This window comes from Mirounga leonina, unplaced genomic scaffold (assembly GCF_011800145.1).
Source record: "Mirounga leonina isolate KUSES-001 unplaced genomic scaffold, KU_Mleo_1.0 Mir_117, whole genome shotgun sequence".
Taxonomy (NCBI): Eukaryota; Metazoa; Chordata; class Mammalia; order Carnivora; family Phocidae; genus Mirounga; species Mirounga leonina.
In genome coordinates, this window is record NW_023270274.1 from 612564 (window position 1) to 637911 (window position 25348).

Here is a 25348-nt window from a genome sequence, read left to right on the forward strand (position 1 = left end):
TTCAGGTGCAGCATCGTTACTATGGGTACCAGTGTGGCATCGTTACTACAGGTACAGGTGTGGCATCATTACTACATGCACCACAGCCTGTGTGTTCACCTCAGTTATGATTTATCAACTTCCTCACTCTTTAGTCGGGATCATGGCCGATCTGAGTAAATGCTGCTGGTTGTTTTTGATCAGAAATGCACGCAGCATATTTAGAATGCCAGGCTTCGAGCTGGACTACATGAACACCCCCCAGTGGCACCCAACACAAGAAGCCGACTTCTGTGTCTGCAAACTCTGGTCCAGCCGGACTCAGCATAAGCCTCCTGTCTTCAGCACATCACTCACCGGGACATCCTCCAGCAGTCTGTGCCGCGAAGTGGATTTCCCATTACTGATGCAGGGGACAAAGTCAAAACAGATGCCGGCATGTCCTGGTGTTAGTGGTACTGTTGTTTATTGAAGTACATTGAGCTCCCTTTACTCATTCATACAGGTGCCCTTTACTACAAAGAGGCTGCACATCTACTTTCCAAATTAAGCTGAGAATATAACCGAGAGGCACAGAATACTGATGTGAAGATGGAAGTGGCCACAGGGGCTGGTAGCTAAGCTACAAGGAGCTCCGGGTCTCAAACTCAGAACCTCTGAATGTGGCCCAGGAGCACTGCTGCAGAGAAGGAGGCAGAGTGGTGGGCCTCGCGGGACGCCAGCCGAGTGTCCTGGACGGCTCTTGTGACCCCTGCCCGAGCCACCACACCTGCTCGTCCCTGGGGGAGGGCAGACCTGCCGCACTGATCGCCGCATCCAGGGTCCTCCAGCTCCGAGAGCAGGCTGGGGTCAGGGTTCCCACCCATCCGCCCCTGCACGGCTGTCCCTGCATGGCCCAGACCCCGCCCAGTGTGCCCACTCTACGTGCGTTATCCCGTCACTGGCTGTTTGAACACAGAGAGCTGAGACAGTCACACGGCCAGACTCATCGGAGCTACGCTCTCGGTGGAAATTGTGTTTTAAAACTCTGAACCAAGTCATTCCCATGGTAAATGTTTGCAAGTCTCCAGAGTGAATCGCCAACATAATGTGATTTTGAGGGGTGCTACTTAGCATTTTCTTGGTACGAATGAGCTTTTCTGAATATTTCGCAGAAAGATGCCAACGTACATATTGGACTAGGACCTGGCACTTCATTTCTCTAAAACCCCTTGCAGCTTAATTTAACTAAGTGGAGCTCAGAACTATGCCTGCTCGTTTCTGTTTCTGTCCCTGGTTTGTTACAGGGTTTCAAGCAGCCCTTCCCAGAGCAGCATTCCCAGTGAGGGAAGAGCCACGCCAGCTTTATGGACGGGGGCATTTTGACAGTTGCTCTTCCCAGCCAGTGCCCCCTCGTGCAGACGGAGGGCAGTAGAGGGTGTGACCAGGGACGCACCCCAGCATCTGGCGTCCATGCATCTTTGGAGAGTTAACACTCAGGGACGGTGAGCTCCTGCCCCGGCTTCTCACTGTGACCCCAGCCTCCCATACATAGCACCATGGGCCAGGCATCTTCCAGAAAACCTGAACAGGACCCAAAAATGGACACATGCTCATCAATTTACTTCTGGCCAAAGACTCCAAACCAGTGTCTTTCTGAGTTTATGTGTGGATCCCGAAAAAAGAATGTTAAATATTTTTGAGTAAGGCAGTGCTAAACTGGGTTTATCTTTCAAAATTTCACTTAAAAGTGTATTTCATGAACAAGCAGAAAATGAAAGCCTTGTCCACGAAACCACCAATTCCAAAAACTACCCACATTGTGACATTTATGTTTGTGACTAAAGTGTTCTGTTTTTTTTTTTTTTAAAGATTTTATTTATTTATTTGACAGAGAGCGACATAGCGAGAGCAGGAACACAAGCAGGGGGAGTGGGAGAGGGAGAAGCAGGCTTCCCGCAGAGCAGGGAGCCCGATGTGGGACTCGATCCCAGGACCCTGGGATCATGACCTGAGCCGAAGGCAGACGCTTAACGACTGAGCCACCCAGGTGCCCTAAAGTGTTCTGTTTTATTTGTAAGTCAGGTGGGTCAAACACCTCCTGGACATTTGCGGTGTGCTTGTTAGCTTCTCCAAGGAAGAGTTTTCCCCACACGGCCTCTCTGTTCCTTGCTCCCAGAAGGAGCCGCGTGTGTATGTCGTGTCCCCAGCAGCCTCTGCTCTCTCAGGGTAAGGGGCCTGTGGACATAGGTGGTAGGTGACCTGATGAGTCCAGGATGCTTGGGGCTGATCGCAGCGGCCTCTCCTCCCACAGGTGTGGGTAGCACACGGGAGACGCACCTGCTGGCCTGAACCTGGGCACAGCCATCTTCCCGGGGACGAGAGTCCCGGTCTCTCCAAGGATTGCTTTGAGGACAGGCATGGGACTTGTGCTCAACATGTCACGTGTTCTGGACGTCTAGTCACCATTCAAATCATACATGGAGGAGAACGGAGAGGTTTCCACAGAATTCGGTCATTTCCCAGCTGATGCTGCGTAGCACGTTGCTCCGCGGGGCCTCCCTGGGGATCCGCCCGGAGTGCGCTGGGCGAGGGAGTCCGGTGAACAGGGCCGTTTACGGGGAAGCCAGGAGAGCGCACGAGTCGGGGAGAGGGAGAGCACCTCGGCCTCACATGCGCTCGCTTCTCATCATGCTGAGGAACAGAATCCCTTCCTCCACTTTCTCATTCGCTTACGCCCTGGCTGCGCGCTCTCTAGAATACCTCAGAGGCTAATTTCCATGCCTTTGGTTAATGGTACCAGAGTGCGAATTTTTTAACACACTTGAAAATGAACTTGAATGTGCTATTTGACACTGTATTTATTACAGCCTAATTTAGTTCAGCCTACTGTCCTGTGAGGAGCTATTTGGTCTTTATTAGCGTGATTTTTCCATGGCTGCGGCACATTGAGTTTGTGGCCGTGCTGTTTACAGGTGGAGTGAAAGGCATTAGGCCTCGGTCGTGCCGTCCTAGCGCCCCACAGACCCCACGGTTTCGGGCACGTTCACAAATGGGGCCACAAGCTATGTGGTCCAAGGCAGCTCAGACCCACAGCTGTGCTGTCCACGTCAATGCCTGCCTCGATTTCCCTCTAAAGATTGTTTCTTAAACAGCATGGCCTCCCCAGCCTCCCAGCCAGGGTGACCAGGTGCACGTGGATTCATCCCCCACATGTGCCCGGCGCCCCGCGCAGGCTCGCTGGGAACATAGCTGGGCTTTGCGCAGCCTCACCTGGGACGCAGGAGGGACCAGCGCCCGTGGTCTGCACGGCCTGAACAGGTGTGAGCCTCAGCCTTCTGCAAGGGGCCCACGGCGCCCACCGTGCCACCGCCCCACGTGGGCTGTGCTTCTGGCCATGAGCGGTGATGGAAAGCCTCCCACTGTCCACACGCTGTCCACACCCTGCCTGGCTCCTGCACACATCTGCTCCAAATACAGATCTAACAGCACCGCATCCCGCAGAGCCCGGGGGGGGAATCTCAGTAGTAAGCAAGGTAATTTTTTTTTTTAAGATTTTATTTATTTATTTGAGACAGAATGAGAGAGAGAGAGCACATGAGAGGGGGGAGGGTCAGAGGGAGAAGCAGACTCCCCGCCGAGCAGGGAGCCCGATGCGGGACTCGATCCAGGGACTCCAGGATCATGACCTGAGCCGAAGGCAGTCGCTTAACCAACTGAGCCACCCAGGCGCCCTATAAGCAAGGTAATTTTTAAGTGTTAGTTTATTAAATTAATGAATAAGGTGGTGGCCACTAACTCAACAACCTTTTTAAAAGAATTAGTGACTCGGGAGGGCCAGTGAGGGGCCTCAGGGCGGGAGGACCATATGGTGCAGAGGGCCTGTGTGTTCTTTCCCGTGTGTGTCCTAGACTTGGCACAGAAGAAGGGGCCACCCAGAAATACCAACAGGTGCAGACCCCAAAACCCACCACGGCTGCTCCTTGCAGCCCAGGACCAGGAAGGGCAGCCTGGTGGGACAGAAACGGTTTACACAGTAAGTGATCCACGCCAGCCAAACACGCAGACGTCCCCACGAACTCACCCCACCCTCAGCAAATGCCTCTGCCCCGCCAGGCAGGAACGATAGCCCCCCACCCCCCGCCAGGTGGTGTCAGGGAGCAGAAGCAGGGACCACCTCATGGGGCTGGAACTCTCGTCCCATCCATCAGCAGTAGGGTCCAACACCAAGAGGGGGACCTCAACTTCTGCCTGCCCTGGCGGTCCCCGGACAGCCCCCTCCCCTATGGAAGATGAGCCAGAGATACTCATGTAGAAGACTTAAATGAGCTCAAGGATCTCATAATACAAAAATATCCAGGCTTTAGTAAACCGGGAAGATCTCAAACCAAGTGAAAAGGCAGTAGCTTCCAGCACGAAGATGTTGGGCGTTAGAATATCTGATGACCGTGTTCAAGCAGCAGTGATCGATGTGTGTCAGAAAGGAAGTGAAGCACAAACCTTGGAAACCGATGAGAAGACAGAAAAGCCTCAGCAGGGAGATCTGAAGCCACACGAGGAGATAAGTCCCACAGTTCGAGATGAAGGTCCTCATGACAAAAGGCTCAGCAGCTGAACTGGACCTAGGAATGGAGGACGGAGGAGTCACCGCGGGCTGGACATGGCCGGCCTGCGAGGCTGAAGGGAGCTGACCTGTGTGCTGAGGTGGAACCCCAGAGGAGGAGGAGGGGGGCTGAAAAGTCCGGAAGGCATCCTGATGGAAGGCCCCCAATTTGACGGGACGGAAGACACTGCCCACTGCGGTGAGGCCCGAGCGCCGCCTTCAGCTCCCCTCTGCGCTGAGGCTGGGAGGTTTTACCTGCAGCCTCGTCACACAGGTTGTGCAAAGTAACGCTTCCCGAGATATTAATGTTCCTCCTCCTGTGTTAAGGCTTAGCCCTAGTTCCTTCTGTTGAGAGTGCCGTGCAGATACTAGCCCTGGTCTCGGCATTGTGGTGCTTCTGTCCCACGTGGCTGGACGCGTGGAGCTGTGTGCCTGCGGCTGTGTGTGTGTGTGGCCACCCGCCCAGGGGAGAAAGCCGGCCCTGAGCATCCGTGTGCTCACACCCAGCAGACGAGGCGTTCATGTTGAGTTTGACGGCAGAGGTGACCTCACCCAAACCCGCCCGGGGGTGATACAGGAGCCACACGGCCACAGCCTCTCCCCTGCGGGGGTCTGTGCTTTGGTTTTGGTGTTGCTGCTCTTCAGAATCTTTTTCCCCAAAGCACGTCCAGGTTCCCAGGGAGCAGGCCTGCGGCCCTGGCCTTCAGTCCAGTGGGCCCTGAACAAGGAGAGGAGAGTGAGCGCCTCACGCCCCAAGTCCTTCCAAACGCATTAGCAAGCGGAACTAGGCATCCCGGTGTTTCCAAACCACTTTGCTGACTGAGGACTTGCTGGGCCCCGTTTGCTTGTTTGTGGTGAGAGTGGTGTGCAGGCCCCACGTCCAGCTCCTACGTGGTTCGAGGTGTTTGCCTGTAGACAAAATCCCAGAAAGCACTGCCTGCATGCAAAACGTCAGGACTTTTAAAAACTTGGTTTCTGATTGTGGGGGGATACTGCAACCACCTGGTTAGTGTTGAACTCCGTTGCTAAAGAATGTTTTCTCAAAATGAATGCTCTTTTCTAGTCCAGAACGTACACGTGTAGCTGGCAAGGAGAGACGCTGTGTTTCACGGTGGATTTCGCGTTGGGATTCACCTGTTTTGACAGTAAGACAAAGGTAAGCTGCCCAGCAGGCACGGCACAGTGCCCAGGGATGCGCACTGTTACATTTCAGTGGAGCGGACGGGATGCCACCAGCCCAGCCGGTTTGCCGTGTGCACGGCGGTGCCGGCCACCACCATCCGCGCCGGCACGGAAGGGTCTCCTGGGTCCTGCTCGAGGGGAAGACCTCCAGCCCGAAGGTAAACACTTTGGAAAGAAATGTTATCTACTGCCTGGCCTCAAACCTGAGCATCTTGGTGAGAGAACAGCAGCCGTTCCCGGCGGGTCTCACCAGGTGCTCAGCTGTGGTTGACTTCCCCTTACCGCACAGGAGACCACCATTTCCACCAGCATCTCTGTGAGCCCGAGCGTTCACCTCAGCCCATAGTATGTCATCCCACGGGGCTCATTCAGAATGCAGGATGGGGACACGTGGGCAGGACAGGTGCATCACACGGCAGGGGCGCAGAGCCCGCCGGCTTAGCCTGTGCCCATCCGTGGGTCGGCACGGAGCTGGGGACGCCACATCTCAAGTGGCAGTCTCACCAGTGTTTATTTCCAGACCTCCCTGTAAAACCTTTGGATACTCTCTTGTACGAGTTAATCATCGCAGCCAACTCGGGATGCCCTGTGAAATCGCACCCTAGCTTTTCAGAGGTCTGGCCCATGTCTTCCCCATTCTTCTAGACAGTGGCTCCCACGGGGGTGAGTTTGCCCTTGGGGGAATTTGAAGGGGTGTTTCTGCTGGCATCTAGTCGGGGGGAGATCACAGACACTGTAAGCACCCTGCCGTGCACGGAATGGCCAGCAACAAGGTGCAGAGCCGGGAGCTCTGTTCTGAGGAGGGGCTGCCTCCTTAATAGAATTCTCCACTAGAAAACTCACTGCGCTCTTACTTTATTCCCTCCCAGGAAAAGGGTAGGAGGTTTCACAGTAGGGCTCTACCTAGTGTTTATTTGTTTATTTACTTTTCAGGGAAGGGGGAGAGAGAGGAGGGAGGGGCAGAGGGAGAATCTCAAGCAGACTTATGTATTTGTCGTGATTTAAGACAGTAACTGGAAATTTTAAAGAACGTGACAAAAAGAAAATTGTTCCAGAGCCTTGTTTCGTGTATGCCTTTTTAAAATTTTTAAATTTACAATATTTGAATTAATTTTCAAAAGAAAAGCTTTTGCGGCTTAACTGTGAAGAGTATACCAGTGGGTTGTAAATCTATGAAATACTTATAACTCTTTTCCATTTGACACATCTTTATTCTTTTAATGTATGATGACATTTGTAAATTCAGTATACATAGGTTTTCCATTATTTCTAGATTGATATGAATAATTGTGAATAATTATGAAAATGGTGTTTTCTCAATATGTCGTTAATATAAGTTATTAGGGAAAAATCACATAGATTTTTTTGGCCTTAGAAACATTTAGATTGAGGTTGACCACGCCTATATTCACAAGATAATTCATATTTCCATGCTATAATATGCTTTAGATCAGACCATTTTGAGTTACTTCGGGGTCAGAAGTAGCCCCACAATGTGGTGGCGGTATTATTCACCAAATGTTCATAAGAACAAAGACGAGGTTTTGGTAGGGGTCTCAGTTTGAATGCTGGGCACCTGCATGGACATGAGCCTCGGAAGTAAACGTGCGGTCAGATTCCTTAGCTCCCCACTTCTGTGTTTGCCAGAGGAGAGGTGAGCGGTTGTCTCCACATGTGAACCACTCACGTCTCCACGTGTGAACCGCTCACATCAGCTGTCCCTCTGCAGAATGGGAAGGGAGTGAAACGCGAGAACTGCCATCACCAGGAAGCAAACATGCTTGGCTGTGCACATTTTTCCTGCTCTTACAAAACGAATGGAAACCGTGTTGTCCAATATCTTTAAATTTCTAGACATTATCTTCAAACCATTTAAGCCAGAATAAACCAGACCTCTCTGTGCGTGTGCATCCCCGCCTTCTTGCTGGGGCTGACATGGGTCTCTGCGCAGAAGCCACGGGTTCCTGCACACGCCCAGCTCACTCGGCGGCCCGCTGGGCGGCCATGACTGTTCACTCTTGATCCCTCTGGTTTGGTGGTAACCGACGTCCCATTTCTGGTGTACCAAATCAGAAGCCGGAGAGGACATCAGCAAGAAGCAGGGAACAGATTGTGGGCCATCGGGCAGCAGAGAAGCAAGACAGCCCACAGACGAGCCATCAAGTGTCGCTTGAGATCTAGGACCAGAGTGAACTTTCCCCAATTTGCTTTCTGCCTGGGGTCGTGTTGGGAAGCGGCCTTGTCTGTAAACGTGAGCTTGCATTCCAGAACGTCTTCCTGCCGATGAGACATTCCACACAGACAGCAGAGAAATAACGCGTCTCCGTTGAGGGTGATGCGTGGCGGTCCTTGTGGAAGTCCTCTCACCTGATTCCCCGCTGGGCTGGAACCCAATAATCCCACAAGGAAGAACAGAAAGATTAGATTTGAAAAAACTGGGAAGGAATGACTTTCTTGTCAGAGAGGAAGTGTCAGTTTGGGTCTGGCCTGACTGGCAGGAAGAGCCCCACAGCGTGGCCATGCAGGATGAGTGATGCCACAGACACCGCGAACCCGACCCAGGGCCGTCCAGCCAGCCCCTGGGGGCCCTGCTTTCGTTGTCAGTAGTTAACAAGACAGGTGTGTCAGGAAGGACTCGAGCCATGACGGTCACCACCCACGATGTAGCAGGGTGTTTCCTGTAACACGCGCTTGACTGGGGGACTGTTGTTGAATCACTACAACCTCAGCAAATGCTTTCGTCTTCCAAGGTCGAGACCCGAAACCCAGGATTCCCTCCCACCTCACCCTGTGTCCAGACGCGTCTCCCGCCTGTGTGTGGGGTGGGGGCGGCACTTGAGGTCCAGGTGGACAGCCATCATGATCCCACCTGGGGAGCCCACGCGTGTTTTGGAGAAGAGCTTACAATCCCAAAACTCAGCTACTGGCCTGGTACCTCTTTCAGGGGACACGTGCAGACACGGCACCCTTCATGGAAATGGCATGTTCGGTTTCTTCAGGAAAAGTTCTGTTTTAGGTACAAGAAAGACGACTTCAGAAGGACTTGGAAGTGACTCGGAAAGAGCCCACCAGCAGAGGAAGTTCCACTGCACGGGAGCCGCCTCCCGCCCCCCCGGCCTCCCAACCCCCCCCCCCCCTGCCCCCCCGCCCCACAACCCCCACCTCCTGCCCCCCAGCCCCCAACCCCCCCACCTCCTGCCCCCCACCTCCTGCTCCCCCGCCCCGCCATCTTGTCCTGCAAAACCGCGTGTGGGTGTGGTGCGGGTGCGCCCACGGTCAGTCAGACAGCCCTGCACCCGGCTCCCTGCACAGTGGCTGATGAAAGCGCCCTCGTCCCTGATGCAGCGCGGCTGTGGGAGAAAATCGGACATAACTGAACACCAGTGAACTGTGGGTGTGTGCTCTCCAAAGGCAGTGTTCCTTTGAAAGCAAGACAGGTTCAGGACAGGGTCAGTGTGGAGAGAATGTGCTGGAAGGTAACAGTAATAAACCCGCAGGACTCCGTTGTGAGGATCAGCAGCGGCGCTTCGCGGAGGTCTTTTGTCTGTAATATCTCAACAGCTGACACCACGTGAGATGTTAATTACTGAGGTAATTCCTAAGTGTTATCCTGATGAGGGTCGACCCCTATTAGGCTCTTCCTCGTAATCAGATTTGAACCACATGTGGTTCTGTTGTTCATCACAGAGCCGTCTGGGCTTTGCCAAGGAATTTGGCAAAACCATGATGCCCAGGATGCCCCTGGCTTCCCTTGATGACAGGTTCCCGCGTGAAAGCGGGGGAGTGTTAACGTCCAAGGCAGACAAGATTTGGGCCATTCTGTCCGAGTCTCAGAGGCGGGCACGCCGGCAGGCACAGGAGCCCTGGGAGCCCGGCAGCTTGGCCAGCGCTCTGCTCACCGTCCTCAGTGCACCTTCTGGTTAACTGTGCTGTGGTTTTTGCTTGGTGGCTGATGGCAGTGGGCCAGGGGCTGCTTCCGAGGAAGCGGCGCCTGCAGTGTGAGTTCTGGGCAGAACCTCCTAATTCCAACATGAAGAGGCCCTCCGGCTGGGAGTGAGAACACCCAACCCCGCTGAGGCTGGTGTAGACCCACCTTCCTCATCCTGAAAGCAAAGACCCAGATATTGTTCCCTGAGACCCTGATGGAGTTCAGGAGTCCCAGCACCTGATGGAGCTTGTTTGGACACTTTGCCCTGAAACACGGAGCCTGGATTCAAAAAAAAGAAAGAAGTACAAGACCCTGAGGTCAGTGGGGGTGAGGGGTCAGGGGTCGCCAGGGCAAAAGTGCCTTTGAATCCCTCCCCCACTGTCGCTGCCTCTTCGCCTTTTGTGACACTTAGAGAAAGATGGTTCACTCTTTCAAAACAAGCACTTTTATATACTAGAAACTGCAGCTTGCACTGGATTCTTCTGGGAGATGAAGACGTTTCTCATGAAGTGTCTGTAAGCACAGACTAACTTTTATAAAAACCACTAAGTCTTTATTTGCTGCAGACTTTCTTTTTTATTAAACAGTGAGAATTTATGAAGCACATTTCATCTTGAAGTACCTTAGTAAACAGCCCGTTATTTTTGCAGCAGTACGAAGATGTGATCACTGCCTTTCTCAGCTTTGGTGCAGGAGAAACCGACGTGAGGTGATTTGGACAAGCCCCAGGTGGGGCCGTCAGTGGGAATGAAGTTTTCCTTCTGTCTGCACCGGGGACCAAGTCTCGTGCTCTATAGCAAGAAGTGGGCCTCCTAGTGGATTTTAACAGAATTGGAGGAAGAGATGAACCATGAGAGACTATGGACTCTGAGAAACAAACAGGGTTTTGTGGGGGGGGGGGTTAGCCCAGTGATGGGTGTTAAGGAGGGCACGTATTGCATGGAGCACCGGGTGTTATACGAAAACAATGGATCGTGGAACACTCCATCAAAAACCAATGATGTATGGTGACTAACATAATAAAATTAAAAATAAATAAATAAATAAATAAAAAGTCTTGCGAGCAGAAGAAGGAGCAGTGATCATATGACGCTGGTAGCCACGTACAGGAAGGAGAAAGCCAGGGAGGGTGGGTGGGGTGGCGGGAAGCGTGCTGCCAGGTCGGGGTCCGGGACTGCGGGACACCTGGAGCCCAGTGCAGGGACAGAGAGGATGCGGGCAGTCTGAGGAGGTCACTTTGCACAGACTGAAGAAGGGGAAGGTGGACGCTCTTATCACATGCTCAGGGTAGATAAAAAAATGAAGCAGATGTCTGCATTTTTAAAAATGGAGTATTTGATATATGAATAGATATTAATGACGTAAGTGAGCTATTTCTAAATCATAATTTCATTCTTTTGCAGAATGTGCTCTGGAGATTTAAATTTTCTCAGCTTAAGGGATCTTCAGATGACGGAAACACTCGAGTGAAGCTGCTGTTCCAGCATCTGGACACGAGACAGATAGAGGTGAAGGTAGGGAACCTGGTTTACGCTGCTGCCAGCCACACGTGGAGTAAGACCTAATGGTCAGATCGTGTTTTCGTTCCCCCTGCATGCAGACGACCCACCTCAGAGCTCAGATGGCCGGGACATCAGAAGAGCCGGGAGTCTGTCTCCTATAGAGATGCTTACAGCCTAAGACCAGGATCACTGAAACATATTAATTGATTCTACTAAAAATCACAAGTTCATTACCAAACGTTAACAGGAGATCGATATTTAAAAATACATGAGATGGGGCATCTGGGTGGCTCAGTCGGTTAAGCATCTGACTCCTGGTTTCATCTCAGGTCATGATCTCAGGGGTGAGATCAAGCCCTGTGTGGACGCACGGAGTCTGAGATTCTTTCTCTCTGCCCCTCACCCCCTGCACACATTCTCTCTCTCCCTCTCTCTCTCTCTCTCAAAAACAAAAACAAAACCCAAAAAAGAACAAGAAGACACATGAGGGTGCCTGGGTGGCTCAGTTGGTTAAGTGACTGCCTTCAGCTCAGGTCATGATCCCGGAGTCCCAGGATCAAGTCCCACATCAGGCTCCCTGCTCAGCGGGGAGTCTGCTTCTCCCTCTGACCCTCTCTCCTCTCATGCTCTCTCTCACTCCCTCTCTCTCAAATAAATAAAATCTTAAAAAAAAAAAAAAAAGACACATGAGAAGCCAGAATTGAAAGGAAGAGTTTTACAAACTGCATTATGCACAATTCAGCTGATGCGTTGTCTGTAATACTGAGACCAAAACGCCGTTAACAAAAGGAGCTCAGGCACAACTTACAAGTTCGTGGCACTGAGCTGTTTTACTGCCAACAAAGGATTTTTTCCGTGTTTTATGTACACGTGTTGTCAACAACCCAGTTTTAATATAACTAAAGACAAATCAAAGGATAAATCCAGGGCACTAAGAAAAGAAAGAAAAAACCAAATGTGTGAGACCCACGAACACATACGGTTTGTAAATAGATCCAACTCTTTCCTGCATCGTGTTGTGATGAAATCAGAAGACACATCACAGAGGACGTGGTTATAGCCAGATGTCAGTTTTTAACATCTTTTTATTGAGTTTAATGAAATAATGTTCCGTATCTATGTTTTTTTTAAAGATTTTTATTTATTTGAGAGAGCAAGAGTGGGGAGAGCAGGAGAAGCAGACTCCCTGCAGAGCAGGGAGCCCCATGAGAGGCTCGATCCCAGGACCCTGAGATCATGACCTGAGCCGAAGGCAGACGCTTCACCGACTGAGCCACCAGGCACCTGCCGTATCTACTTTTTAAGCACAACTGCAATTATACAGAAACTGTTGATATTCTTACGTTTGGGGAATGGATAAAATCAAAGCCTGAACGTAAATGCTCTCAGGGCACTTAGGTCATGAGGGGGTGTGATGGGGCAGCAGGTGAGACAGCAGACCTCGTCCGGACGCAGGACACGGTGGTGAGGGGGGCACACGGAGTCCAGGGGAGACCCGCCACCAGCAGCGTGGGAGGGAGTGGGGAGACTTGAGATGATTCTATATTTGGCATTTTCCCTGCATTAACACGGCGACCATGGGTAACCTGGTTGGTACTTGATTGGCCTTTGGAGGAGCTGGTAACAGGTTTCCTGCTAAAATCCTGCAAACCTCTTATTCCAGTGCATTCTTTGGGAGCATGGGCGACACTTTGGAAGTCAGTTCGCAGTAGGTCTGAAGGGTTTCATGCTTGTGGATATTCTAGCAGCTTCCGGCAGGGCACCTGCTGACCTAGGGCGCATGCTTTGGGAATATCCAGCACCTTCTGTGATATCAGAGGGTCCTTTTGACAGGCAACACAGGTTTCACTAGGTTGAAAGGCATTTATTTTGATTTTTTTAAGGTTTAGAACTTTTGGTGATCTGTATTCATGAGAAGAGTGGGACCTGGGTAATCTAAACTGGACAGTGTGAGATACAGCATGTGAATTTGGGGCATGTGTTTGAAACATCTTAATTTCCTTGCGGCATTTGTAGACTGGACCGGTTCTGTTTTCATTTGGTGAAGACAGAGCCCTAGAAAGTTGTGGGGCCACAGGGATGGACACAAGATTTGAAGGGCTTGAAGCTTAAATAGTTTGCTGTGATGTCTCTGTAAAAAAAATACAGTTGAGAATACGAGAACCCAGCTATACACAGAGAGACAGAGGTGCAGTGAGGGGCCGGTGGGCATGCTGCCTGGAGCCCTGGCAGGGCCTTGCGGGGTCTGGGCAGGTGGTGATGCAAATTCTCTCCCCCGGCCGAGAAGAGAATGCGTGTGTGGTGGGCCTCCAGGAGCAGAACTGGGCGCAGAACGGCTGTTTCCAGAAGCCACCTTGAGCCGACATCCACGTGTACTACAGCTTGTGAGGGACAGGAAAATTGGAAAAGACAGAAGGGGAGTCTGGACCCCGTGAGAACCCTCAGGTTTGAGGCTCCGTTTAAACAAACAGCCCTCGGCACGGACGTCTGAGTGGGTAACCCCAGCTTTTGCAGGTACTGGGTGGGAGTGGTATGTCACTCAGGAACGGGTTATTGCCTCAGAGAAGACGGTGTTCCTGTTACCTGCATTTCCTGGTTCAAGGAGTGAAAACCGTGGAACGATTTTCCTCCTAATATTTATTGAAAACTCTCTGGACTGTTTGGCCCGAGCAGTGCCTCGGTGACGAGTGCGTTGTGAGAACGCAGGGTCCCCCGGAATCTGAGGGGCTCGGGGGCCCCAGGACACCACTCATGAGCCTGGGATGTGTGCAGAGATCGGCACTGACTCCAGGCCGCTTCCATGGCTGCAGGGCAGGGGGTGCAGCAGTTTTTAAAGAAAATATTTGGTTTTCTTCTTCTCATCTCTTTCTCCTAAAGGAATTGTGAAGTGAAGGATCTGCTTTCCTCCTGTTCCGCGTGTTGGCCGCGTGTTGCTGCCATGAACTGTGGACCAGAAGGACTGAGCCTCGGGGCAACGGTGCCCTTCCCAGTGTCCCCGGCTCCTACATCGCCTGACCTAGCTCCGGGAGCCATGTGGACATCGTGCATGCTTCTCTAGGATTTCACTTCTCCCAACAGACTGAGTAGCTGAAGAGCAGCTTGATTTTAGCTTTTTGACTTCAGCACTTAACAAGCGTGTTTAAACGAATAGATTAATGAACAAAGAGAGCAAATTAGGGGCGCCTGGGTGGCTCAGTTGGTTAAGCGACTGCCTTCGGCTCAGGTCATGATCCTGGAGTCCCGGGATCGAGTCCTGCATCGGGCTCCCTGCTCGGCGGAGGGTCTGCTTCTCCTTCTGACCCTCTTCTCTCTCATTCTCTCTCTCAAATAAATAAATAAAATCTTAAATAAAAAAAAAAGAAAGAGCAAATTAGATACACGCACAAAAATTTTTATCAGTTTCCAAGGAGGAAATTGTTCCAATTGCCTTTAAAGTCCGAGACTTTCGATGCTACGTGTGGGTGATCGCCCGTGCGCGTGCAGGAAGCCCGTTGTGCTTGTTGAAGGCAGTGCGCTGTTAACGAAGGATGAGTGTGTCTCCGGGAGGAGCAGTGGAGTGTGATTGTCACCCGCAAGTGACCGAGCGGGTAAACTCCACCAACACCTGCTGCTCGGCTCTCAGGGAGTCGGCCCAGCGTGCTGACAGGGCTTCGGAGCCTGGGCGGGGGCACACGCTTGTATGTAAAACGTCCGAGCTCTCGGGCGAGTAAAGGAAGTTGTGTTTCTGAGCCTGAAACGAGGCTGCTGAGCTTCTGTGGCCAAGAGCATTGGTACCACGGCACTCGTCATCGATGCGGCCGACCTGGAGGAGCTGGGAAGCAGGTGGTGCAGGGAGGGGGGCACAGCGAGGCAGCGCCACCACGTGGAGACACGCGGGTGGGCCACTGGGCGTTCCACGTGACAGTGGGTGTGAGCAGGAGCGGTGCCTGTGAGTGTGGCCCCTCCCAGAGTGTCTGTGGGGTTGTCTCCTAACCCGTTCTCATGGAGCTGGAACAACAACAGGGCTAGCGCGCTCCCTCTGTCCCTCTGTCTCCTTTTCTGTCTCTCTCTGTGTGTCTCTGTCTCTCTGTGTCTTTGTCTCTGTCCGTGTGTCTCTGTCTCTCGGTGTCTCTGTCTCTCTGCCATTCAGCATCTCTGTCTCTCTCTCTCTGCTCCTGCACCAGGCTCCTAAGTGGCTCATCCCAGAAATGAAGTAGCCACGTTTGAACTTCGGAGCTCTAGGTGACGTCTTTGTCTTGGTTTGGAGCCTGTGTGGCCGAAGGTACAGAACCACAGTGTTCACACTAACAAACGCCATGGAACCGACTCTCTGAGCACAAGCCTTGTCCTTGAGTTACCAGCACCGAGGAGAGGAGGTTCCCAGGGCAGAGACGGTAGTCATGTGCCGGCCGGCTCTCACTTCGTGCGGCGAGCCGTCGGGGAGGCTCCGTGAGGTCCGTGAGTCCGCGGCCCACTCACTGGAACCCTGCCGGAAGCCTCAGACACCCTCAGCGCCCTGCCGTGTGGCCGCCGCAGCTCAGTTAATAGCATGTGGGTCTCTAGCTCAGCCTGGCCTCCTTCTGGCTCGGAAGTCATCATGTCCCCATTTTCAGGAGAAAGACTAAGGCCAGCCCGCCCGTAGAGCACAGGCAGCTAGCCCAGCGACCGCCAAGGCTCCCTTTGCGTTCCGTGAAACTCTCACTCCGCAGCACGGGGCACACGGGCGTGCCAGCCAACAGGACCCTGCCTGGTCCCCACGAAGCCACCCCCAGCGGCCTTGCAGCTTCTCATCTGCTGGCCTCCGCCTGATTTCGAGTCAACTCCTCTGCCTCTGAGGTTGTCGCCTTCCTGTAGACTTTCACTGGGAAGACACCGTCCAGCGTCGGCTGTGTCCAGGGCCTCTGCCAGTGTTGGGACGTGGGGCGAAGGAGACGTTCAGAACCAGGGACAGAGATGAAACCCGTAAGACACAATCCTGCCGTGAAAGAAGGCGCACGTCCCCGAGAAGCTGAGTTACTATTTCTTAATGACCTTCTGTTGAATGGATTCTCTCCTCTCGGTTAGGATTCCACCACGGTGACGTGATGGGATGGGACTCAGAGCCGGGATGGGACTGCGGATGTGCCACTCCGATGGCTGGAACAACGCTAAATGTGGGCTCCTGGCGCTGGGAAGCCTGGTCCATCTGCCTGTTGTCTCCCCACCACCCTCTGGTGTCCATGCGGCCCACGTTCAGACGCCCCCCGCAGTTAGCTGTTCCTTGGAAAGCGTTGTTGTGCACGTTCTTCTTCTTTTCTTTTTTATTAAGTACGCTCTACACCCAACACGGGGCTTGAACTCACGACCCTGAGCTCGAGAGTCACTTGCTCCGCTGATGGAGCCAGCCAGGCGCCCCTCGTACACGTTGTTTTCGAGGCCACCCAGTAGAGGGGGCTCCCTGGGTGCACCTGCTGGTTCTCCAAGCCTCACACCTGCCCCGCAGCTGCTCAAGCAGACGTCAGGTCTCGGGCCTCAGGCTGTCAGGGGCTTGGAGATGTTCGTTAGTGCCGTCGGCCCAGGAGACAAGCCTCAGGGCTGGCCTGTGGATGGGCCGGACTCGTTCCCCTCTCGGACCGCTGGGCTTGGGCATTCACAGGTGGGAGAGAAAGGGCTTTAGAACAATGGCCTGTCTGGGCCAAGGTCCATACGTGCCCGGGTCCTTCAGGAAAAAAGTCTACTTACCTGATGTCTAACCACTCAGCTTTCAGACGAGCTGAAAATGAGCCTCAGGTCCTATGGGGGAACTTCATTTTCCCAGGAGAGTTATAGAAAACCCAGACGCATACCGAGACACACTTTGGAATTTATGGGACGTTTAGAAGCCGTGTCAGACATGCTCAGTTTCTGTCCGAGCAGATTCAGTAACCCGCTATCCCAGGACATCAGGGGTCTTTGCTTGCGCGTGGTTTTGTTTTGCGGACTATTTCCAGGGGAAGATTTTGGGCGGGTGTGGTGAAGGCTGCCATGGGGAGTGGCCCCAGGCGCGGGTTTGACCCTGTGAGCTGCAAATGCAGCCGACACGCTTGCTATGGGGGGGCCTCGGGGAGCCGGGTGGTTTTATTTTTCTTCCTGGTAATTACGGTCATAGTTTTTATCACCCTGTCGGCCAAATCATATTCTCGTGACTGTCTCTTCTATTTTTTTTAATAGACCATCTCTGTTAGGCTCTCTATTCTGGACATCGAAATAATATCAGTTTTGTAATTAAAAGATGATATTTCAATTCAAAGATGTGGGTAAAGAAATAGATAGATGTAAATATGCCTTCTGAGGCACGGACGGCTTTCTGTCATGATAGGGATTAGTTTATTTCTGGTGCTACGTCGTCAGCGGTGTGGACAGGGTCGTTAGTTGCCGTCCCCACGCGCAGGAAAGGAAGGAATGAGAGGGCGTCTGCACAGGAGGGGCGGGGCCCACAGGAACCCACCCTGGCTAGGGATGGGGCTTGAGGGCAAAGGTCGGGATGGCCGGCGGGGCCCGGGTAGAGGCCACAGTGGTCGCGTGGCTTGCAGGTGTGTGAGGACGTGTCCGCACGGAGCCCACAGACTCAGGAGTGCGCGGATGGCCACGCGTCTGCTCAGTCGGCAGGAATGTAATTTAACTGGGACAGATGTGGCTTTTAGAAGGATGGCCTTCACCCATGGGTTCTCCCTGAGACACAGTGTCCTTCAGCATGGCACACACCGCTGGCATGTCCCTCCTCAGAGCCTCAGAGGACACTGTCGGGCCCTCGCCCCCATCCGTGGGGACTTCGGGCCCCTGGGGCCTCGCGGGGCTGGAGCTCCACCTCCTCTCCCCGACCCTGACCGTGGCCGCCCTCAGGAAGCGCGGGCCTTCCTTAAGAGTAAGAGTGGTGTGTGCTACTGTGTAGTCCGATGGAGACCACCTTAAACGAGCGTCCGTGCGCCAAGCTGCCTCGCTGGGGGCATCACCAGCGGCCGTTGGAGACACCAAGTGCCTCCAGCGGGTGGAAGCACAGTTTCCCCCTGCACACCCGCACCTTCCTCTCCGCGGCCCAGGTGCAAACGCCGTGGTCGCGGGAAGCGCCGGTCCGCGCGCGTGACTTGCTGAGGGTCCCAGGCGACGGGATGTGGAACGGGAGTCAGGCCTCGGCAGCCCCACCTCAGACACGGATCTCGGCTCACGGTGCCTTTTCCGTGCTTGTTGTGGAAACGTGGCCACATGGAACGGGGAGCAAAAAAGGCTGCCCCAGGTGCTCCAGTCAGTGGTCTGAAGACCCGGCCTGCACGTCCAGATTTCCAGAAAGGACAAAACCGCCTGGCAGCCAGTTGACCCTGATGTGGGGCAGGCGAACGCCAGAGGCAGAGGCGTTTCCTCCGTGAGAAGGGGTGGGCGAGTTGCACAGGGTTTCTCGGTGACCTGGTGATGGGGGCTGGGGGCCCTTGTCCACACCCAGAGCAAGCTGCCCAGAAGGAGGGAGTGGTGGGCCGGCCGGCCTGGGAACGTGAGGCTAACGGGCAGGACGCAGGGTGGGGGGATGGCGGGTCCCCCACTCACAATCCAAGGCCATCCTGCCGAGAACCAGCCTGGTGCCGGTTACCACAGAGCTTTGGCAGAAGCTTCATTTCAGAACCTTCTGGAAGAGCGAGTGGGGGCTTAATGCATGAACACAGGGCAGGCGGTGGTGCTCTGCCTGTCGGGCGGCCCAGACGAAGCTCCCTGCCCAGACCCCTCTCCTCCTTACCAGCCGTTTCCTCCCCGTCCACGGCCTTGTTCCCGAGCTCGGTGACGGAGAGCCGGGATCACCAGCCGGGACCACATCCTGAAGTGCCTGCTCACAGTCCTTCCTGCCGCGTGGACCTGAATGAGGGCTGAAGATTCTCTTGCAGAGAAGCATGACGGATGTAGGCAGAGAAAAGCAGAAGTGACCTCGAGGCGTCATTTTCTCAGGCAGGAGGGCAGATGCATCCAGGCCCGCGGGGGCCGCCTTGCCAGGTAGCTGCGTCCACCTGCCCGTCTGAGGTGGACGAGAGGCAATGACCGGCTAACACGTGTTCGTTAGTTACTGGCAGCCCCCAAACCATGGGAGCATGTTTTTCCTGGTGTTGCGATTCATCTGTGTCTATGTGGGATTTTTAATCAGATTTCAAAACGAGGGAAACTTTTTCCTGTCTCTTCAGGAGATTCACTTTGTTGACGTCTCTGTGGGAGTTATGTATTTTCCTTAGAACGTGGAAATTCCCAGATAAAATGTTTATCAGAGGATCGCCTGGGTGGCTCAGTCGGTTAAGCGTCTGCCTTCGGCTCAGGTCATGATCCCAGGGTCCTGGGATCGAGTCCCGCATCGGGCTCCCTGCTCCGCGGGGAGCCTGCTTCTCCCTCTCCCTCTGCCGCTCTGCCTACTCGTGCTCTCTATCTCTGTTAAATAAATAAAAATCTTAAAAAAAAAAAAGTTTATCAGAGCAGAGAAAAGGCCCGGGTGCCCCTCGTGCCCCAGCAGCCTCCCCACGGCGCGAGCGATCTCTCCAGGCTGCACTTCGTGCAGACGGCCCCGGACTAGCAGGCACCCGGCTTTAAGATCGGTGTCTCTGGGGAGAGGACGCAGGCAGAAGCGATTGTCAGAGCTGTTTGGGGAAGTCAGACTTTTTAACATCCTGGCGAGGTAATACCGCTGAGCTTCCGTATAAATAAGATTTATGATGTTACAACTGCCTCGTCTGCTGAAGGGGGAAGTGGTTTAAATGTGAGCCAGAGAACGGAGCAAGGAGGTTTCACGGCCTGGAGACGCAGCAGCAGGAGAGATGAGTCACAGGGGCGCGCAGAGGTCGTGGACGAGCACTTTCTTCAAGGAAATCAGATCGGAAGCCAAGTGAGTGACCTTCACTGGACAGAGAGGGCGCAGGGGGCCCGGCAAACTCCACACGGGACTGGGCCGCGAGCCATGGGTGTCAGGAGGGCACTTTGAACACATCTCCGTCTTACCGGAGGGCGGACAGGCTGGATTGTCCCCTGCTGGGGCCCTGCCGCCCCGGGGAAGCAGGACCTCAGGGAGACTCCCTCTTTCCAACCATAACCTGCTCCTCTGGGCGTTTGGGATTTTGGTTTTCCCACACTCTGCCGGTTGACCGCTCACTAGGAGTTCTGTGGTGTCTGTCACCGTCCCTCCTGCCGGCCGTCACCACCCCTAGTCTTGTCCTTGCGCAGGTCCTGATCTTTGTCCCCGGGAGCGCCGTTCCCCACCTCCCTGGTTCACGCTCCATCTGCGGCTCCCGCACCTGCAGAGTCCCCTGGGGAGCAAAGTTGGGGAAACCAGCACCTGCGGCTGACCGCCGCTCATCAGAAGATGTGTCCGTCAGCTCAGACACTTTCTGACAAATGCCCGGCAGTTTGTGCACCACGATGGGCTGTGGATGGAGATGTGATTTCTAGCGGAGAAGATTTACTGAGGACACGCGGGGGATTTCAATGTCGGTGCGCTGATGGGAAGTGTCGTCTTGTGAGCGATGGCGCAGACCCGGAGCGCGGACTGAGGAAGAAGACACGTTTTCTCAGGTCCGGGTGACCTCATGATTCATGTTTTGAGGAGCCCAGTATAGATCCTCATGGCTTCCTAAAAGTTTTATCTCGTTACGGAAAAGTTCTAGGTCTTAAACACTCAAAAGTTGATGATCATGCAAGCTATGACTCAAATTCCAAGTCATTATTTCGGCCACCATGAAATACTTAAAAACATTTTATAAAAATCTAGGTCATTAGGACACACACGCCGCAGAGGAAAGGGCCAGGCACAGCGGGCGGACCTGGGGTGGAAGGCAGGCGTGTCTGTCCCAGGCGCGAGCGGCCGGCGCTCTGGCCCTCAGCCCTCTGGTCTGTGAGGCGCACACTGTCTCCGCCTGGCGCAGCTGCGGCCTGTAAACGCGATTGACTGGACCGTGCGTGAGAAGAGAACACGCGGGAGGCTGCGGTTTCGAGGGTGAGCACACGGCTCGGAGAAGCTCCCGGCGCTGCGGCAGCTGGGTGAGGCCTCCTCCTTCCAGACGACGGTGTGCCTTCAGGATCCCTTAAGCCCCGAGCGCTGGTGTGGTTGTGGGGGAGACGGCGTGCGGGGGGCGCACTCCCTCTGTGTCCACGCCCGGGAATCTCACTGCTTCGTGCGGGGATCGTGCAGAGCGTGTCCTCCTGAGACTGGCTCGCTCCACCCGGCACAGTGTCCTCAAAGCTCATCCCTGCGGATCCCTTCCTTCGTAAGGCAGGATGGCGCTCCCCTGTACGGATGGACCACATGTCCTTTATCCGTTCGTCAGCTGAACGGGCCTCCAAGACGCCCTGTCTTCACAGAGTCAAACCAGTCTGAGGGACAAAGCCGCCAGCATCACATCAGAGAGAGACAACACGATTGACTCGGTGGGGCCGTGCGAAGCCCCCAGTAACCTGCACCTTCTTGAATCTGTCTCCGAACGGTGAACAGAGAGCTCCTAGTTCACGGCGCCTGTCCCCATCGGGCCCTTCAGGGAAGCGCGGCTCTGTGGATTCCGTCACCCTCCCACGTCACTCTCCCCCGCACGGGGGCTCTCCGTGTCGGGCCTCGGCTGCCCGGTGGGCGTGCGGTCAGAAGTCAGCAGGGCCGCCCAGGTCTAGCTGCAGACGTGTCGTCCAGAGAGCCTTGTGGTGACACATGGCTGGGAAGCCAGCCGCGCCACAGACACCTTGGTCTCGGCCTGAATCGCCGCTGTTGTGTGAGTTGTTCACAGGGAGCCTCACTCAGCATCTGGAAAAGTCAGAATTGAGGCTTTAAATCAAATCGCCTGGATTGCAACACCATGGACTGGGGTTTTGCGTGGAGCTTAGTGGTGTGATTTCACTTTGTCCCTGACTCTTTGGGAGATTTTGTGTGTGGCATCAACATGTGGATCAGAAACCGTGGACGTCAGGCTTGGATTTGGCCTTCATGCTAGTGGCGTTGGGTCCTTGTTCCGGTCCAGGGGCTCCTCTTGGTAAGTCTGTGGGGAACCTGAGAAGCAATTTCCAATTTGCAAGATCCTGAAGCATAAATGACGTGGACATTATAGCTCTTTTTTCAAAATGTCCCTTCCAGAAGCTCAGTAATTATAACTTGGAAACACATAAATTGAATTAAGTATGTGTGAAATTTGCAAGAACCTCGTGTTCTTGTATCATGTAACTTGGCTTTCCTTTCCTCCAGGAATAAGTCACCATGACTAAGGGATTTGAGTCGAGTGTCAGGGTGTGGGCATCACTAGGGGGTCAGCTAGCGTTGAAGTTCGGCACGGGGTTTGGGCAGCTCCTGGATTCTGCCAGGGACGGCAGGGCCGCTGGGTAAGGTAATTCTGCAGTAACCGTGTGAATATTAGGACACTCTCGAAGGAGAATGCACCTCAGTTTCTTGACCGTTACTCATTACTCAAAGTGAAAATAAACAGTGATCGGTCACCAATAATCAATCAATCCCGTAAGCTGTCAAGGTTAAGATTCACTCGCATGCAAAAGAGGAACTTAATTCAAAGTGGAAAGCAGTAACGGGGCTCCTGCGGTTCCTGTAGCTGGAGTCGGGCTGGCTGGGAGCACAGGGGCCGGGGTCACGCAGGTCACGAGGGTCCCTGGTCCACCCCTCCATGAGCAGGGGTCCTCTGTGCCAACTGCACCTTCCTGCTGACACTCTCCATGTGCTGGCAGATCCGCCGTTCCCACACCTGGACGCACCCGTGTGGAGACCCTGCTCCCGCTCCCTGGGCCCATGTCGGCCTCCCCAGGACACTGGCTGTCCACCTGCATCCTGTCCCCATCCCACGAAAGGCGCAGCTTCCCGAAGGAAGGCACAGGCATACGCAGTCCCAGGAGGGGACCGAGGTGGACGTCACGTTTAAGGGAAGCGTGAAGTCATTTTTGAGATGTCAGATCTTGAATCACAAAGAGTAGCAGCTCAGAAAAGCTAAGATGGGTGGTGGGGAAGGATGTCCTTACCCGGGGGCGGGGGGGACGACTTCTCCCTCGTGCCCCGGAGGTCCTGCCCCCAAATTAAAATATCAGAGATCCTGCCTTTACAGGTGGGGAAAGGAGCACATCTGGGACTAGACGAGCCAGCTTGCTGTCCTTGCTGTCCTTGCATTGTTGGAACTTTCCTTCTGATATCCTCTCAACAGTTGAGAGCACAAGACAGTTTTGACAAAATTTAGTTAAGGTGTCAATTAGGTAGCAGTTCTCTTAAAAGGAATTTTGATGTTTTCGATTATTTTGGAATTTTATTATGCCAAAGTAGAAGAGAAAACTCAGAACAAGATGTGTAAAGCTCCTTCCCCACGGGTAGAGCGGGGCGACAGCCGGAGAAGCTTCATGTTCGCCCTCAGAAGCCTTAGGACGCTGATGACCCGCGGCACCCTAACTGGGACGGTTTACTCACGCCTGCGTCAGCTGCGGGTCCACGCCGACCTGCTCGTGGACGTAGTGGGGACCCGCGTGGGGTTTGCGGAGAGAGGGAAGACCATCTTTGGCATGAAATCCGTATCACAGTGTCACCAGGGTGCCGACCGGCCAGTGTCAATAGGACAAGACGGAGGTCATGTGACCCCCGACCCCGCAGAGATGGAGTCAGGGCCCAAATGGAAGGCGGGAGCATTACCTCTGTGAGACGCGAGGAAACAGGCTAGCCTGTCAGACTGTCCATGCAGAAGCAGTATCTTTGTGTCTGTGGTCGTGTTGATCACACTCTGCCTCCCACCCTAAACCTTCCTTATTTCATGCGCGTTTGTACCTGGCTTCCTTGGAGCTCAAAAAGCATAGAATCTGTTAAATGTTCTGTAATGTGCTTTTCTAAGATTTACAGCATTTCATTTTATTTTTTCTTGCAGGAGCTTGAATTCCCGGACCTGACGGCTGTCCTGCACTGCATTCACGCCTTCCTAGCAGCAAAGGTGGCCTCCGTGGACCCCGCATTCATGGACCGCCAGAGCATTGCGAGGAAAGTGCTTCTGTTGAGCGCTGAACGTTAAATTATTTTCTTAAGAAATGACTTTTTCCTGCAAATATTGCAACTTTGTGTGATTTTATAATGAGCCTATAGTTGTGATACCAATAAAATACATCACTAGTTTGCAGAGATGGGTCGTTCTTCTTAGATCTGACGGGCCAGGGTGCCGCTCGGGCGTCTCTCTGAGTCACACACGGAAGCATGCTCTGCACCCTGCGCTCTGCTTCCATTGCTAACAGCCAGATTGTGTTTCCATAGAATAGGTAATAGAAAATCCTGAGAGCCCACCACTTGGATTCTTCTCTGGAAGAGAAGGGTTTCTTCTGCATTTGGGTCATTAACTTCCCCTTTTTCTCAAGGAGGGGCTGAGTAAAGGTGTTAATTTGAGAAATCAGTAGGCGAAATATGTCAGAAAGAAAATTAATTTCAATTTTTTAACTTTACTAAATTTTTGTAAACATATAATTAAATAACACATCATTTAAGTGCTAATTTACTTTCCTAATTTGTGAAATACAGCCTTTATTGTAGTTTCCTTGTTTTTTGTACTGTTTACTACTTCTAAGAAGGTCCTCTTTCTATTTTTGTCATTAAAAGGGACTCGCGGACTCCTGAATCTTCTTTTACGGAGACGGACTGTGGTCCTAGATCACATCCTCATGTGTCACGGCTTCGAGGACAGGAAGCACAGAACCGTCAGGAGAACAGGTAGATGGTTCCTGCAGGAAAGCAGGTGCACGGCACTGACCGCCCGGCATCCCTCCAGGGGCTGCTTCAGTGAAGACTGCCCGCTCCCTACGGCCCACCCACCCCTTGTCGGTTGGTGTCTGGAAGAAGGAGCTGTTTGGGTTTGTAATACATCAGGTGTTTATAATCATGTATTAGACACATGATAGCATGTAGATGATAGCTACATATGACATGTGTGCGTTATATGTAGGATTCCTGTTTACATCATAATGGCTTCTGTGGAAGACTAACCCAGGCAGAGTATTTAGAGTGGATCTTAAATAATATTCCAAGAGAATGGTGCTCACGGAGCGTCAGGCAACGGTTTTCTCTGTAGATGTCAACGTCAGTATTAGGAGCGAGTTTACAGCCAGATACCAGGTTGGCGCCCCCCTGCTGCGCCGTCTCTCGGGTGTGGCTGTCCTCGTCTCCAGATTCAATGGGTTCCCGGGTTCGTCACCTTTGCCAAAGGGCCCAAACTC

At 53.4% G+C, this 25348-nt stretch overlaps 1 protein-coding gene across 1 annotated transcript in view; it reads left to right on the top strand.

The window, feature by feature from the left end:
• Positions 1–24159, top strand: part of LOC118007269 (gamma-2-syntrophin-like) — a 193253-nt gene extending 169094 nt beyond the window's left edge. Inside the window, exons 15-17 of the mRNA XM_035000255.1 lie at positions 5625–5717; positions 11075–11185; positions 24019–24159. Coding sequence (XP_034856146.1) covers positions 5625–5717; positions 11075–11185; positions 24019–24159 — 345 coding nt within the window. The remainder of the gene's footprint in view (positions 1–5624; positions 5718–11074; positions 11186–24018) is intronic.
• Positions 24160–25348: the final 1189 nt, after the last annotated feature.